The sequence below is a fragment of the Gymnoscopelus braueri genome, assembly GCF_963280865.1.
Source record: "Gymnoscopelus braueri genome assembly, chromosome: 12".
Taxonomy (NCBI): Eukaryota; Metazoa; Chordata; class Actinopteri; order Myctophiformes; family Myctophidae; genus Gymnoscopelus; species Gymnoscopelus braueri.
The window spans coordinates 35,114,210-35,132,433 of record NC_137614.1 but is presented as its reverse complement, the minus strand read 5'-3'; the positions used below and the strand labels follow the sequence as shown (position 1 = coordinate 35,132,433).

General features: G+C 42.7%; 1 protein-coding gene across 4 annotated transcripts in view; it reads left to right on the top strand.

Moving 5' to 3' along the window:
• The window catches only part of mtor (mechanistic target of rapamycin kinase), a 155,244-nt gene that overhangs the window by 89,256 nt on the left and 47,764 nt on the right, over positions 1 to 18,224 (top strand). For all 4 annotated transcript variants that reach the window (XM_080445025.1, XM_080445024.1, XM_080445023.1 and 1 more), the window contains exons 29-30: positions 8,118 to 8,193; positions 15,023 to 15,162. In XM_080445025.1, coding sequence (XP_080301151.1) covers positions 8,118 to 8,193; positions 15,023 to 15,162 — 216 coding nt within the window. The remainder of the gene's footprint in view (positions 1 to 8,117; positions 8,194 to 15,022; positions 15,163 to 18,224) is intronic.

Below are 18,224 nucleotides of genomic sequence, written 5' to 3'. Positions count from 1 at the left end.
GCCTCGACTCAGGAACAACAAGTAAGTTCCCTTAATACTTCAGGCACACACTGTAGGGTTTTAATAACTCAATGTAGCTGAGGCCTAGGCTACGATTTCACTTCAAAGTAATCAGCAAATGAATCAATATTCAAAATGTTCAGAACAATCAACAAAGTGTATATCAGTTGAAGAGACCTTGCGCTCTACTTCCCTCGTACAGAATATGGGCGAGCCTCCTGCATTTTGAAGCTATTATGGTCTACATTAAGGGATGGAGTCGACATTTGGCAAGCGAAAAGGCACAAAGGAATGGAGGGATCACTGGGGGATGAAGTGGATCCCGTCCTGATTAGATTAGACGAAGTCCAGTAGCGAGACTTGGATTTTTCCTCTCATACACACACACACACACATCTCAACCTCTGTGAGGGGGAATTCTGTTTGTGCGTCAACTTAACTCCGGGGAGTGTACCAAATGGAACCAAAATGGATCTATAAGGGTACATTTGGTTCCATTTGTAGCTGTATATTTCTAGCATGTCTCATTTTAACAAAAAACAACTAAAGCAAATATGGAATGGCGTGCAGATGTATGTGAGTGAGGATGATTTCATGAGAACGGAAGCCAGTGTTTCTCCAGCCCGCGTTGGAAGTTGCCTTGAGAGCTGAGTTTTTTAACGGCTAAAGTTACTGAATTCCCACTAGGCGCTTTGACCGCCTTCTAACCAAAGGTAGTGCGTATACTCGCTTAATTTCCAGTCATGATTAATGAGCACATGTTGGTTTAGCGTTTGCAACATAAGCTGTTGGTACCACAGTGTCGGGGGCCCCCCGAGTGAAGTGTGATTTGTTATTGCTCAGATTTGGCACCCTAGCCTTCATTACCTGGCTGGGACGTCCGGATGGCAACACTCAATCAACATTTTGGATTTAACCCTGTAAGACCGGGAACGCATCTGTGTCATTTTAAGATTTTTTTGGCTATATAAAAATAGCAGATCTACAAGCTCATAGCGCGGCACTCAGTGCCGCGCTATGAGCTTGTAGATCTGCTATTATTATTTTTTAGCGTGAAAATGTGTGCAAATCTTTAGTTTGAATATATATATACTTTTTTTAAGCGAAAGTTTTAAACTCAAATCTTTGCTTCTGGGGATTCTACAAATGTCTTCTAAATCCTAACATTTTTATTTTTTTTATTTTTTTACTTATGTTGCTATATAATCAATGGTTTTCAAACTTTTTTCATGGCAAGGACCCCCAAAATAATATGTAATTGTCCGCGGACGCCCTCGCATCTAAAAATATTTTGTTCCAGGGACCCCCAGAAGCAAAGATTTGAGTTTAAAATGTATATAAAAGATTTGCACAAAAATAGCAGATCTACAAGCTCATAGCGCGGCACTCGGTGCCGCGCTATGAGCTTTGTATATCTGCTATTTTTGAATAGCCAAAGAAATCTTAAAATGACACACATGGGTTCCCTTCCCGGCCTTAAAGGGTTAAAGAACTAACCTAATGCTTTTACCACAACTAGACGTTTATACTGGCTTCCAAAGCAAAGCAGTCTAGATGTACATACCGCTTTTTTCATTACCTTACTCTGTATGTTTTAAAGTGGATGATTTCATGTTAGACTTGTTTTCTTAGGGGTCTTTTTGCTCTGAGGTGATGAACAACGGCGGTACAGAGACCTGTTTTTCTTATAGGAGTAATAAAAAATGAACAGACATGACACTAAGAATGAAAGCTAAGAAACAGTCTCTGGGAGTAACTGGAGAATGTGGTCAAACATGGCAGATAATGAAGTTGGGTTGGGAAAGACATTCAGAGTTCAGTCAGAGGACTGTTTCTTAATTTATTTAAATTCTTAACTTTGATAAAATCTACAAAACACCAACATGTAAACCATTATGGAATCATAATAAGCATCTGTATTTGGATATTATTTTGAGACCCCGGAGACAACAGGAAGGATCAAAGCAAAGAACTCATGGCCCGAGTCTTTGACTCAAGACGTAATGAATTATAGCCGGTAAAACAAGAAGTAGCTCTCCGTGGTTTTAGCCGAGTCTTCAATACAGGTGACAGAAGTTTAGCTTAACCACTTGCAACCTGGCGCCCCTATTTTGGGCATGTCATTATAGGCGATCAGTTTCAAAATGGTTAAAAACATGTCTTTCCCCCAAAGTAGCCGATTTACAAACTCACGCCACAACGTGTCCGACACATTTTGAGCTTGTAGATCGGCTATCTTTGCCACCCTGGAACGCATCTGTGTCACACTTTTTGATTTGAGCTAAAAAAAAACCATTATTTTACACTTTGGCTATTCAAAAATAGCAGATATACAAGCTAATAGCGCGGCACCGACTGCCGCGCTATGAGCTTGTAGATCTGCTATTTTAGAAAAATTGTGAAAATGTGTGCAAATCTTAAGCATTTTTAACTCAAATCTTTGCTTCTGGGGGTCCCTGGAACAACATATTTTGAGATGGGGGATCCGTGGCCAAATACAATATAATACAATCGTATGACGGCGTATAAAATAGGGCTCAAGTGGTAAGGTCTTCTCGTGCCTTACTCGAGCGAACTAGAAGGAATCCTTAAAGGAATAGTTCAGCCAAAAAATGACTTATTTTCTATCAATTACACACCCCATGAAGCCTTTTTTTTTAGTTTGTGACGCATTCCCGAGCCAATAATTTTATGACCGGGTGCATTTTCGGTTACATTACCGGATACATTAGCATCTTTCCGCCGGCAATCAAATTATTAGCTCAGGAATGCGACAAAAACTAAAAAATCTCCATGAATTCAATGCATAACGGGGTGTGCACTTGATAGAAAACAAGTACTTTTTGGGGCGAACTACTCCTTTAAGACAGGAAGTGAAAGCCAGCTGTACTGAACACAAACGGGACAGGACAGGTTGTCACCGAGAGCTTTCTGCTCACTAGCGGCCTGTTGACGGCGTTCTCAGGGAAGAAGCCGGGTTGCTCGAGCTCTTGTCATCTGGATGCGCTCAGTTCATGTTTGGAGCTGGCGGCCAGATGGCGGTGAATTCCCCAGGGTCCACGGCACAGAAAGCTCTTCCTCGTCCTGATGCCTCATCTCGGATTGACAGATCCGGGCAGCTTTAGTGTACTTAAGTATGGCAGGACACGGAAAGGTTTTTGAAAATGCCTCATAGCTTAAGACAAAGATACACTCACAGTGGTGAGTGCCAGTCTCTTGACTCTGCCAGAGTACAGAGTCCACCATGGTAATCGCATTTATTAGACACAATGAATGGAAACACTAGTTGAGAGGAACTGGTTGCCGAACCATGCATCGAACACTTCTTTATCACGCACGCTGACAGGGTCTCTGAGATGAGCGCAGTTTTCCATGTTACGCAACTGTGCTCTTTGTTGTCCATTTTGATTTTCATTTGGCGCTTGACGCAAGACCCTCTCTCTCTGTCGTCTGTCTACGCCAGCTTGTTCTGCAAAGTCACTTCAAAGGCTACATGCCGTGATAGGACGATACTATGTATACTGTAGACCAGTGACTCGCAAACATGTAAATTTCAAGGACCCCCAGTTTTATACTCATCAAACCACAGACCTCATTTGATATTATTTGTTATCTGGCGCCCCAATGGACAATCCCACTGTCCACTAAGGGTCCATTTGGTTCCATAACTTATTACATTTATCTGGGGATCCCCTGGGTGTCGAAGGGTGTTTTGTCACTGTTTATATAAAGTTGTTTATCACAACGGTTTGAATGAATCCCCTCTTGTAAATATTGATTGCCTATGAATGGAAACAACCATGGCCCATGCCCCTGAGTAAACTCCGTCAATGTATTAGCATGGATTAAGATGGAGATGTGCGCATAAAGTCAGACATGGCATGGATCTCTGATCCTGACACGACAGTGACATAATGGTATACTGTACTGTATGTCGCATATGGCTTCCAATGGGTGCTTTACAGTCTCAAAAAGCAGGAAGTTAACAAGCCGATTCTTGTATAAACAAGCAAATACGAGAAACGTGAACTCCCACGTAATATACAGTAGCGTATTGCCTCTGAACTACGTTATTGAAGTTTCACTGTGTAACATCCATTTTAGTAGGCGATGTAGTGTATATATAGCTGCATTGTCTGTTAGTTTGAAACAAATACACGGACGTACTGTATCTCTCCAAAATGAATGCTGCAGGGTTCTAGCGCCAATGTTATTTTGGAATGCAGCAACATTCTCAGAAACTATACTTATTAACTTTAAAACACATACATTAAAGTGTCGGGGGCAGATACTAGTGACTCAAAATTGTGTTTAGAGAAAATGACGAAAAAAACACATTATGTGGAATGGTTATTGTGAAAATCAAAAATAGTAATAATAATTTTAGATTTCATAGCTAAAAAAAATTTATACTTTGGACCCTCTCTCTGCACCCTGTGCCGCGCTATGAGCTTGTATAGCTGCTATTTTTTTGATTTTTTTTGCAAATCTTTGAATGTAAATATTATTTTTTAAAGCGAACAGTTGTAACTCAAATCTTTGCTGTGTGTGTGTGGGGGGGGGTCCCTTGAACTAAATATTTTGAGATGGGGGGGGTCCGCGGCTAAATACATAACATTTTGGCTGGTCGTTGACATGAAAAAGTTTGAGAACCACTGATATTATAGCAACGTATGGTTTTTCAGACAGATCTGTTAGGATTTAGAAGACATTTTGTAGATTTCAATGGGTTAACTGAAAAGGTTACACAGTATTACTTACTCGCCTGAATGTTTTCTGCATAGAACTACATACAGTACGGCTGCAGTTAATCGTTTTTGTCACGCTCTTGTGTTGTAAGTACTGTATGTGTACGATTGACGAGCAGATTTTTTTTGCCGTGGAACAGCTGCCCACTGTGTGCTCCTCGTCGTTTGCCTGGCCTTTGCCCTGTGTGTCAAGCAGGGAGTCTGACTTCTGCACCCAGGGTATCCTTCATCAACTCTCTGCCCCTCGCTGCACCCATAAGACCCCCTGCTGTTCGTCCAGCTTCCTTCAAACGTTACATTAAGCCATTCAATCCGGGAAGGCATCTGTGTCATTTTAGCCATTTAATTTATACTTTGGGCTATTCAAAAATAGCAGATATACAAGCTCATAGCGCGGCACCGAGTGCCGCGCTATGAGCTTGTAGATCTGCAATTTTTTTTAATCGTGAAAATTTTTGCGAATCTTTAAATATATGTATTTTTTTAAGCGAACATCTACAGTATAACTCGAATCTTTGCCCCACCTCAAAATATTTTGAGATGGGGGTCCGTGACCAAATATATATAATTTTGGGGGTCCTTGACATGAAACATTTTGAGAACCACTTGATATCATGGCAACTCATACGGTTTTCAGAAAACTGTTAGGATTTTAGAAGACATTTGTAGACGCGTTTCCCGGATTGAATGGGTTAATATAAAAATGCATCACTCAGGGGGTGTCGGGCTTGTGCAGTCAATGAAACATAACAGACTTGTTTTTTTTTAGGTGAGTGTTTCCAGATGAGACACATAGCGAGGGGTTGTCTGGGGGGGTCAAAGACACTGACCGCCGTTGTACAAAGGGGGCAGATGAAGCGTCACTTGTATCCCAGATGTTAAATGCACGCATTGCCACGTGTTGATGGAAGTATTTGTTTTAACCCATTAAGGACCTGAGGCGATTCTTAAAAATATTTTTTTAAATCCTAACAGTAAAAAAAAAAAAAAGTTTTCAAGATTTTTCAAAAATAGCAGATCTTTATATCTGCTATTTTTTAATAGCCAAAGAAATCTAAAGTGACACAGATGCGTTCCAGGTCTTAATGGGTTAGCACACCAAAACAAGTGAGGCGAACGCTTCATTTTCTCCCCGACAGTGATGGACGCGGAGACAGTAGTAACTGCACCTCGCTGTTTCGCAAATGGTGGGAATATTCCTTGTCAAAATAATTCTCCTCTCAGAATTAATGGACCTTTTAGCTATGCATGTCTTCAAGTAGTCAAAACGCCATTAGTCTTCTTGTGATTTTCCTAGCAGCTGCTGGCGGGCTCCAAAGGCCAAATTATACTTACTGCGAAGCCATGAGGGTCCGCTAGGGTCCGCATGTCATACAATTCCTCACCAGCGTTGCCTCCCAGACAGTGTGTGTACTTTGGACACTTGACTAGCACGTGCAGTAGAAAAGAAAAACGGATGTTTTGAGGAGAGGTTGAGTGAGGAGATCCGTAGCTATACCGGCGCTGTATTATATGAGCATGTGACAATAAATAACTTGAACTTGAAGTGATGTTCATTTGCAGATGTGTTAAATGTTTAGAAGCAGCACAGAATAAAAGCCCGAATAGAAAAGACTTCTCAAAGCTTTGCCGAACGAATGTATTAACATCTGAGGTCTTCAGAGAATAACGGGACTTCAGAGAAATAATTGAGGCAAGATAAAAGTTAAATAGGACGGTAACCTCTTCTCACAAATGGCCTCTTGCCATGGCACAAGTGCTTCAGTTGTCTGGAATAAGATCACTAGATTATGCCTTGTGTTGAGAGCAGCCCGTTTTGCTCTTGCTTTTGAACACGTGCATGTCTGCAGACACCAAATTGTAGTATGCACAGAGAAGCATCCGCTGTCCACGGACCATCGTGCCTTAATCAGGCCTTAATCAGGCCTTAAGGATGGCTGTATCTGTCCATCTGTCCACCACTTTGAGCAAAACAACTTATCTAAAAATGTATGTGCACCTTTATCCTCCCCAGACGATGGCCCCTACTGATTTGAGTGACCCAATGGCCTTTATCTCCACCCTTATTAGGCCAAAGTTCCACTTGCACACAAGTTTTCTCAAAATCCAATTGGCAGATTGCCATGGAACTTACTGATCGCATTTATGCCCCCTAGAGTCTTTATTCCTCTGGTGCTGCCCATTGGCCATTTTACAGTTTGGTCTGCCTACTCGCCTGTGCTCCTCCTGTGAATAGATGTGTTTCTATGCATCGCATAGAAGAAGGTTCGATAAGTTTCAATTCCAGTGGCGGGCCTGTGCGTGAGACGAGCACGAACACGAACACAGGCCCACCTGTCGCTATGCCTTTCAGATGGCCAGCGCCTCCCTACCTGTACTCATTGAAAATACATTTCTAGGCATGTCAGTCGCTTTTTTTGTGTTAAAAGACCTTAACGGAGACACACTCTAGCTCATGTTGCTTTGTTAAGGTTTTGCACACTCTTCAGTGTGTAAAGAACTAATACGTTACAGCCTCACTAGTTTTCCCCTCCTTAAATTAGATTTTATGTTATTAAAACCGGTAACCTTTGCAATTGCGATATTACACTCAAGGGTATACTTTACATAGCATATGCGCCGTGTTCCAAACCACTAGCCTATTGCTTAAATGAATCTGTGTGTGTGTGTGTGTGTGTGTGTGTGTGTGTGTGTGTGTGTGTGTGTGTGTGTGTGTGTGTGTGTGTGTGTGTGTGTGTGTGTGTGTGTGTGTGTGTGTGTGTGTGTGTGTGTGTGTGTGACTGAGTCACACACACTGTGAGACACGCATTCAGGCAGCCACATTGCAAATAGTTTCTGAACATCCACTGTCCACGGTGATGTAAGGGCTTTTGGTCAGCTGTGGTCAGACAGACAGGGTAACACTTTGTTGCTGCTGCATGTTCGTGTCTGCAGCCATGTGCAACTCCCCGACGCCGTCGCCTCGTGAGCCCGAACAGCCCTTAAATCAGGGCTCGTTCGGAGACATCAGTCACCACGGTGACACCTGTGCCTGGATCCTATTCTTCCCATGTCATCAGCTCCTCGCTGATGTGTGTGCAATACATGTGACCTCAGCGGCTATCCATCAGCCGCGGCAAGCCGCGCGTGACACCCGAGAGTTCCCCCCGGGTCGTGTTCGGTGAGGGATTGTAAGGAAACTCGACCCAACGCTCCTTCTGAAGCCTGATTTATGCGCGGTCGTAGGACGGTGCCATGCGCCGTAAATAGCCGATCTGCACGCGCCGCCATGTGACGCGTCGTGAGCTTGTAGATCGGCTATTTACGGCGCGTGACGGTCGTACAGGGGGATTATGAATCAAGCGTGTGTTTTCTGTCTCTTTCTCGCAGCATCAACAATAAACTGCAGCAGCCAGAGGCGGCGGCCGGCGTGCTGGAATATGCCATGAAACACTTTAGCGAGCTGGTGAGTGTTCTCTTTGTCTCTCTCTCTCTCTCTCTCTCTCTTTTTTCCACTTTTCATATATACAGTATATTATATACAGTATATGTTGTTTTATTCCACACTGTAAAACGCTCCTGCTACGCACTCCTGCTATTCCACACTGTAAAAACAGTCCTGCTGCGTAAAACGGGGATGAAACTCACAACCTTCCCGGCCCCCACAATGTCCCGTTCCCGCCCAGTCCACGCAGCACGTGGTGAATGTGCCTGACTCCCTTGGTCAGCAGCTAGTGATTCAGTGATTCTTTCATCCAATAAATGAGCTGAGGTTTGCATTCTTGCTTTTATCTCCCATATGCTTTATAAAAAAAAAACACTGTGTGTGCTTTTGCTCCCAAATGTTATATACATTTGACGCTCCATAGAAGCAGAGTGCCTTGCAGTAATATTACCTTAACAGTGAACGGTTTGTAAAGCCATTTTACTGTACTTTATAATGTCTTTGACTCTTAAGTCTATTTGTGTGACTTCATACCTGCCAAGCGGAAAGCCCCTAAATGTTGCCGTTCGTATTGGTGTAGTCTTGAAGAAAAGTCTATTCTTTGTGTAACTTTAGCCCAGTATGGCTTTTGGCCTGATGCCAAAATTGCAACACACAAAAAAGGTAATCCATAATTGAGAGTGCACCTTCGCTTATTTATTTGTTGTGTGTTTTGATAGGTCACCAATTTTGATGTGACACATGACAACTGCCAGCAGTCTGCTTTTTTGTTGACACAGACAAGCTTGTTCATTTATCATTTCATGTATCTTGGGTGAACAGGTTGGATTAACTGGATCAGATAAACCTTGATGTTAAAACAGCAGCTGCCGGGGTCAAATGTTTTGCTTTGTAAACAGCACGCTGTGCGAGTGTCGTCACTCGGTCTCATCTCCCTCCTTGTTGTTACCAGTGGCTCAGAGGAGTCGGCCCTTTTGATCGCTCTTTTTGCGTAGTTCAGTTCAGTTTTTTTGCCTTTGTTGGGTAGACCGAACAAGCTGCTGTAATACATGCGTGTTGTACAAACACGCACTGCCGCGCAAACGCAGAGTTGCCTACAGAACCTCCCACAGTGCAGCGCTCCGCGATGTCGATTCCCAAGCCTGGTGCACACCAGCCTGGTGTTATAAATAAACATAATTGTTGTTAATCACGTTGTCATATTGCTTTTTACCAAAGCAGTACAAGATGGATATAGTGCTGTCTATATATATGCATTGGTTGCTAATACTATTGCTACTTTTAACTTGCCAGCACGTCTCACAATAAAGTTTACCGGTTCAATCTGTCCACATAAAATCAGACCTGTTTCGTACACTGTAATCTGAGTTCCCAGAAGTTTTCGCCAGCTCTCGCATACAAACGGGAGGGGCGAGGAAACTTCTGGGCCAGAGCCCTGGTATTTGTGGACGGGATGTAATTTCCGCTCAGAATCTGAGCGGACACGCCTCTTACCGGTCTGAGAGCTGTGCAACTCGTCTAAACAGTCCGACGAGAGGCAAACAGCAGTACACGACAATGGCGGCTGCAATTTCTCAAGGAGAAATTGCTTCCCGTTGCTCCTATTTACATGCAACACCCACTGCATGTGGATCCCGCCCCCTTTTCTTCATTGGCTGTTGATTTGAATCAGAACGCAGTGGCCGCGCCCCTGCTGTCCAGGCTCTGAGGCGAAGTCTCCCAGACTACGTACACTGTGACTGGACCAGACCGGGTAAACCGAAAACCGACCCAACTCTATTCGATATCACACGGAGTCACCAGCCACTTCTTGTCACCCGACGGAAGTTCAAGGACGTTTTTAATGTGTTCAGTGGCTCACACTTATCTTCCTCAGCTCCTCAACAGGCGTCTCGACAACCCCGCAGGGGTTGTAACAATCGTCTGCCCGCGAACCCTGCCAATTTTGTTGGTTGGAGTGCCCGGCTGAATTGGAGGCACCGCTGCTGGCAGTCGAACCTGGGCCTCTTGAGAGTGTTAACCTAAACGCCACCCTGACACCCAGAACAAAGAAAGGACTTGAATAGCAAGGAAGTCTTCAAACACACACACACGACAATGAATGAGGCCGATTGTGGCAAGGAAGGAGCAAGAGAAGAGAGGAGCTGTGACAGTGTTTTGAGAAACAACCCCAAACTGCTTTTATTGAGTTGCTACTTTTAGCCCCAAAGTCAAGTTGTTAGCCCGCCGACTGTTTCACAGGTGAGAAACGGCCTTACCCCCCATGTTGGCAAGCAGCAATTATGTCCCCCATTAAAAAGAAAGTTTAAAAAAAGTATGGGTGAAGTGAAAACATTCAGTAAAAGTGGCTCCTGAGAGCACCTCCAGGAATCCTGTTTATGAGGTGAGTATTTTGGGGAGCTTTACAGGGTCCCCACGGTCATGAAATTCCTGGAAATATTTTGAAATTGAAAAAAAAATAATCCAGTACTGGAAAAGTTTGGGAATTGATCAAAGGTCCTGGAATGTATCAAGGGTCCTGGAAAAATATTTGGCTATGCATTGTTTTTGGCTATTGATTTTGTTAATACAAAACATTTTCATAAACATGTATAACATTACACGAAATATGTAACATAAGTAGTTTTTCGCCGAACGGGCTGTGTGATGGCATATATTATTTAAATAAAATAAGTCATACGGATGCCATAATGAGTCTTCCAGTGAGCTATGCCCTAATTTTGCACGAAATTTTGAATGAAATTGTACTATTCTATATTCTATGCTTTATTTTTGCTACACTGCCTATCTTTGGGCACATTATTGCGCTGAATGATTGTTATATAGGCCTGGAAATTGGGCTAAATATTCTGGAAAAGTTTTGGAAAAGTTTTGGAAATTCATTGCTAAAAATGTGTGGGGACCCTGGCTTTACAATGGAAGGTTTCTTGTGTTTGGTGTTCCAATCAGGCTCATCGCTATGTCAACACGGGTTGGTGCCCGGTCTGTGCATCACTGGCTACGGTCACCCCAAAGGAAGTGTGACCGGGATGAGAGTGTGCTCAGGAGCGGGAATCTCCAGTCAGCCGTGCAGTGTCGTAATAAGAACCGGTCGCAGAATACCTTCTTATAACCCATTAAGACCTGAAGCCGAATCTCCTAAATCCCAACAGTATTCTGAAAAAAAAACGTATGTTTCTATATCAGTGGTGCTCAAACTGTTTCATGTCAAGGACCCCCAAAATGATATGTATTTGGCCGCCGATCCCCATCTCAAAATATCTTGTTCCAGGGACCCCCGCAGAAGCAAAGATTTGAAATGTTCGCTTTAAAAGAATATATATATATTCAAAGATTTGTGCATATTTTCACGATTTTTCAAAAATAGCAGATCTACAAGTTCGTAGCGCGGCACTCGGTGCCGCGCTATGAGCTTGTAGATCTGCTATTTTTGAATAGCCCAAAGTGTAAAATAATGCTTTTTTAGCTCAAATAAAAAAATGACACGGATGCGTTCCAGGTCTTAACGGGATAAATGGAGACTTCTTTACTTCCAACTCGGCATCTGCTGAACGGCTCAGTGCAGGAATTCTGAAAGGCTTTTTTTTTTACCAAGGAGTAATTTGAGTAAAGCCGTTAAAAGTTTCATTATGACACTGACTCATTCATACTCATTTCTTTGGTTCCGTCATAAAAACAAAATCCAGTCAAGCGAAGTGAAACATAAGGCAAAAATGTGTTGATCCTTATGGACACACTGACAGCTTAGTGACCACCCCTCTGTATGGGGGATAAAAAAAAGGTCAATAAAGGATTTGTCTGGCTCCAGCCAGTAGTGCCACAGACTAATACAATATGCTCCTTGTGAGCACATAGGACCCGGGTTTGAGTCCGACCCTCGTCGTCTTGTCTCGCATGCCATGCTCTCTCCTCTCTGCTCTTGGTTTCCTGTCTCTCTAAACTTGATGTATCTGAAATAAAGATAACATAAAAAATGTCTGTTCAATACATCAGTGGTTCTCAACCAGTGGTCCGGGGACCACCAGTGGTCCTTGAGGGGGTTCCAGGGGGTCCCCAGCTAAATGATAGATATTTAGGAACCAAATGGACCCTTATCATAAGGGTCTTATGTGCCTGTAACTGTACAAATGGAACCAAATGGACCCTAACGGGTCCATTTGGTTCCATTTGTACACTCTCTGAGTTAAATTAACTCTTTGACTGCGGTTGACTCGATAACGCGTCAATTGCTAGTTTGTCCAGTTGGCCGTCGACGCGTTAGACGCGCGTTCATTGTTTAATTTCTGATCGCGCTATTCTGCAATGTTTCACTCTAGGATTCGATTTCCACTTACTTCACCCACACTTGCATCCGGACGCAGATTCCGTTTCCGGTTTTCTTTTTTTTTCCACGGTCATTTTCGGCCAGAATAGGGAAACACACGGTTTTTCACACGGTATAAAAAACGAACGGAGAGGTCATCTTCTATAATCTATAGTCTGGGTGACGAACAGTCATCGCCGTCGTGTATCACATTGTAAATTTTTGCAATCGGAGAATCTGAGAACACGTCACATCCGGTTTGACGTATTTCACTGTTTGGCTCTGTTGGGGGGGGGGGGGGAGCGAGTCAGCGAGCTGATGAAAGTGTCTATTTGCTGCTCTCTACTGGTGGAACCATCGTATGTGTTCAAAACCGCAGCTAGACTTACTAATTTATATGAAAATTAAATAACAAAATAACAAAACAGAAAAACACGCTGGCACTGGGGGAGTACTTTATGAAAATACTCTGGCAGTCAAAGAGTTAACAATCCTCTGTCCTCACATAGAAAAGTCACACCACACAACCTGTGGTATGTGCATGATAGCCGTTAGGTAGGAAACATGACTGATACATTTCAGGTTGGAACAAGACAAAGGCACAAAATGTTTATTCTCATCTGACAACCTGAAGAGCAACATTCTCGAAGGTCGTTCGATACAATGTGCAAACTCAGAACAGATTGGGTAGTTGTTCACAGCTGCAAAATTACTCTTACTGTTATTGCTGAACATCACAAATTCCCCCCAGATGCTGTACTCGCACCACCAAAAATAAGTACACAACACGTGTGTGTGTGTGTGTGTGTGTGCGTGTGCGTGTGCGTGTGCGTGTGCGTGTGCGTGTGTGTGTGTGTGTGTGTGTGTGTGTGTGTGTGTGTGTGTGTGTGTGTGTGTGTGTGTGTGTGTGTGTGTGTGTGTGTGTGGTTGCCAGATCTGCTTATTATAATTTCCCCGCAAGATTTTATTTGAAAATATCCGTGACGCGTTGTGAGCTTGTAGATCTGCTATTTTCAAATAGCTGATGTGGGCCTACTGTACATGTTAAAGTACTCATGTGGCCCATAGTCGCTTCTTTTGGGCTGGTTTTCCTAGACCTAGTTGCTTGTTTCTCTCACAGAATCTGGCAACACTGATTACAATAAATAAAACTGTATTTTAACCAGTTTGTATGGTAGAGTATGTTAACTCATTGAGTGGCAGGTATTATCATCCAAATCATCCTCGGAGTGCCAGCGTTTTTACCGTGTCTTGGCGATGTTTAGACAGCTGCAGAAGCCACAACGAGGACCCGGATGTTAAAAAAAATAAAGTGTCCGGGCGATGGGGTAGGGGTCCGTATATCGACTGGAACAATAACATTTCTACCGCGATCCGCCATTTTAGAGCGATCGCCCATGGAGAATGGCTGGTTTTCACCCCCCAAAAAAAGATATGGCGATAGAAGTGTTTTTCTCAAGATCCTATCATTGGGGCGGACGGGACGTCATGTTTTTTTGGGATGACGTCACAACCGTCCATATCTTTTTTTTTACAGTGTCCTAGGATCATTCCCAAGTTGCGTTAGAGCGCCCTCTTGTGGAATTTTCTAAAAATAATTGTTGAAAAAATCTTCGTTTATGGCACTCGACGGGTGTATTTGCAAAAACGAGTATCTACTTTTTTTGGCACCCAATGTGTTAAAACAACACAACTAGCACGTCTGCAGTGGTTGGAGGGCGGTCTCCTTTTACTCTTCCATTGAGACATTTAGACCCTGGTGTCATGGTAGGAGACCTACTGGCAGGCAAGCAGTACTACCTGAAGCTCATAAGCACAATAACATCCCTTGGCCAAGCGGGGATTCCCTCTTGGAATAGCATTAGAAGAAGTTTGCTCCTCCCATTGGGCAAACCCGGATTTGAATGTCTCGTGAAACCTACAGCTTTCATTCCTTTTAATTACAATAGTTTAGAATTCACTAATAACTAGTGAATTGGTGCAGGGATGGTGCTGGGTGGTTGTACTAGGTGCCTGACTAGAGAAGAGGACTCTGGCATTGCTTTTTGTGTTTTTTTTTAGGACTGGTGACGTTAGAGGGTTTAAAACCAAAAACATATTTTCATGTCATTGTCCTGTGGACAGAATCTTTTGAAAGTCAACAGTGGAGTCTGAGACTCGATTAAGTTTGAAAATCCCTGTATTAGAATAGTAGGAGGAGTTGGCAGCAGAGGGCTTTTACTTGTGCTGAAAGTTGTTCATCAACTATTAACAAACGCTTAACAAGTAATTAGTACTGTAAGTAGTTTACCAATAGTTTTACCAGTGATTTACTGGTTGGTGTATTGTGGTTATTGGCACGGCTTCAAATGCCTCTTGGCCAATCACAATGCACGGTTGGAACTAGCTATAGCATTAATATATAACAATTTATAAGGCATAGTTTTAAATCATTAACAAACTCCTGACAAACATTCAACAAGTCCTTAATAACTCATTAACTAACAGTTTGTGAATGATCTGTCATGAAATACCTCTACTGCTCTTTCCTACTGTCTTCTTCTCTAGGAAATCCAAGCCACCTGGTATGAGAAGCTACATGAGTGGGAGGATGCCCTGTTGGCGTACGACAAAAAGATCGACATGAACAAGGAGGACCCTGAGCTGATCCTGGGTCGCATGCGCTGCTTAGAAGCCCTGGGAGAATGGTACGTCTAATGCCGGGTTCACACTAAATGATTTTACCCCCAATTATCCTGTCGCCGACCTGTTTTGTCGCTCGCAGACAAAACCCCCTTTGCATCTCATGTGAAATTTGGACACGAGCCGAGCGCGATTCCAGCACTCGGAGATGCCTCCCCGAGCGTCACGGTTCTCTGCACGGTTGGCCTGTATGGTTTGCAGGTTCCTCGAGGGGATAATCACTTAAATTGTTACCTAGGAAGTAGCCTATGTTCGTCTTGATTGGAATACTTTTTGAATAATAAATGAATCACCATGACCGACTGAGGAAATGACTCCATCTCCACTGGGACGTAAAGTTGGTTGACTTGGTTCATTGATTAAAAGTTGTACAAATCATTATCGTTGACCCACATAGTCTGAATAATACAAATGAGTTAAATTTGCGTAAAAATAAGACAAAGGAACGGAAAGTGTCTACCACTCCTTGCGCATGGTATCACATAATTTCAAATGCATGTTTTCGTGATTAGACAGACGTCGGAGATGTGGAGAGAATAGAATAGTAATAGGCCTAGCTGCTTTATTGATCCCCGAGTGAAATGACATGCCCATATCAAGTAAAACAAACATGAAAGACAATAAGCAATAAAGACAGGTACAGTATATGATCAAAACGAGATGCACTGGAATAAAAACGTATAATGCACGTCTGTATGTTGCGTCTGTCTGTATATCGAATCCTGGTGAAATATCTTGCAGTGCGTGACCCCCTGTCACCGCTCAGTCATATAGTCTGGAAACCACGAGGATGAGGATGGCTGATTTCAAGAAAGGAGTTGTGTAGTGTGAACTGCAAAGCTGGACTTCCCCTAGTCCAGCCAGAAGGCTCCAAAGGGACCCTTATGGTTCCATTAATACATTCTGAGTTAAATTTACGCTGGGGAATTAACATTTTAGATAGGCGTCCCAGAGACAAAAATGTTATGGGGATCTGTGGATTAATGGATATCAAACTGGGGGTCCTTGAAATGTAAAAGGTTGAGAATCACTGCTCTAACGGTGAGACTGATGGTTTGCTTGGAGCACTGCAGACCCATGCATATTTCTTGTAGGTGGCCCCCAGTTCTCCAATTGAGACCTGACAATCAAGCCTATTTGATGACTGAGCAAAAAGCGAGTGAAAACGCTTCCTGTAAGACGATCGATGTGAAATTACTGGGAAGCACGAGTGAACAGAAAGTACCAGAACAGCATCAAGCTCCACGAGGCCAAATCTCAGTAAAACCACGAGCATAACGCCAAAACCACCGTCCACCACGACCACCACCTTCCCTTTCCTCTTCTACATTCTCGGGTGATTCCATGTTACGCAGTAGGGAACACATGAGAAAATACCTTCTGGGAACAGAGTGTTCTTCTCTATGGGTAAACAAACGCGATACAATGTCTAAAGGCTCAAAATATGTGGATGGACTCAGATCTGGATGCTAAACAGCCACTGATTGATTATGTAACACAGGGCGCCTGTGCCATGTTGTATACACTCCTGCGATTCATTTTAAGAGAAAATGATTAAAGTGGGGTGGGATTGACATAACTTATTGACCTTGCCAAGAGTCAAATGTGAGTAGTCTTGTGGGACACATTGTTTCCAGCTAAGGTAAAGAGGTTTTGTACAGTTCCTCTGTTTGTACAATTCCATGAGATGAGACAGCTTGTCAAAGTGTAGTGGGATGTTTAGCGCCCGTCTAAACTCAGAGTTTTAAAGGAGCCTTTTTGTGCTGAAATGTCTGTGACAAGTTCTGAACGTTCATATACGTACATGAAGCCCCGAAGGAATGGAGTAAATGTTGGGATAAATATGCCATTATTTCAAAACTGGGGGGAAAAAAAGTGTTGAAAGGTTTAAACTCATTGTTTGAAAGCTTGAAATCTAATAAAAAATGTTGTGCTAGCTTGAAACTAAGTTTAGAAGGCTTGCATGACTGTACTTCAGAAAAAAGTAGACAACATGCCCCTCCAGCAGAATTGTTATTTCAGACTGTCTGTTTCAAAGTTTCAGACCAGAGATGCAAGCGCATGCGGGGTGAGAGGTGGAGCTATGGCGTGATCGGTTCAGGAAAGATGCGTCTTTAGGTGTACACACTGAGACGCAAGGGTGTCGTCTTCAGAGTTATTCACTCTGAGACCCGGTTTAAAAAAATGAGCGTATTCGCGGACCCAGAACGCCGGCTCCGTGTGGACGAAACGCCTAAACGATTAAAAACTTTTGCGGATACACCTAAAAACGTCTCCGTATAGACGTGGCCTAAGCCTGGAGGGGGGTCGAACCGGGTACCCGGGAAAACAAACCAATACACTGATAGAATATTGAAAATGTTTAAACTTTTGAACTCTGAAACTGTTGGAGAAACACTGTATAAAGAGTTAAGTAGGAAAACTCATTTTCATCACATTTAAAAAACAAATTCAGCTAAAACTTAGTTTAGATCTTGTAAAAAAAATAAATAATTAGATTTCAAGCTTTCAAGTTTAACTTTTCAATCTTTTTTTTTTGTTTTGTTTTGTTTCTCTTCTATGGCATGATATTCATCTGACAGAACATTGGAAACATCTTGTGTTATAATGGCAATAATGAAGTTCCGTAAAAGCATTTCACTGAAGGAAAAAAAATGCAAATCTGATTAGGTAAATCAACTTATTGTTATGCATAATTTTCTTGCAAAATGAGTTGGAATTTCCCATTGGTCACTGAATCATTGCATTGCATCAATTAAACCTGAATAGAATAATGTCGGCAAACTAAATACGACCATAGATTTAAGTTAAACCCAGTTTGCAGAAATGAAATGAAAATGTTGTGAAGTCGAATCGAAGTTGATCAACCAAAGGCAAAAATGTATCTGGAAAGATCAGTTTTTCTCAAGGCAGGGTTTAAAGCCATACTTCAGCTTGTTTGAAAATAGCCAAACTGCAAGCTCAATACATCACAGCGTGTTGTGAGCTTGTAGATCTGCTATTTAAAAGAATTACCGAAATAATCATCTTGAAAAATCTTGAACATTTTTGGCCCAAAATAGGGACA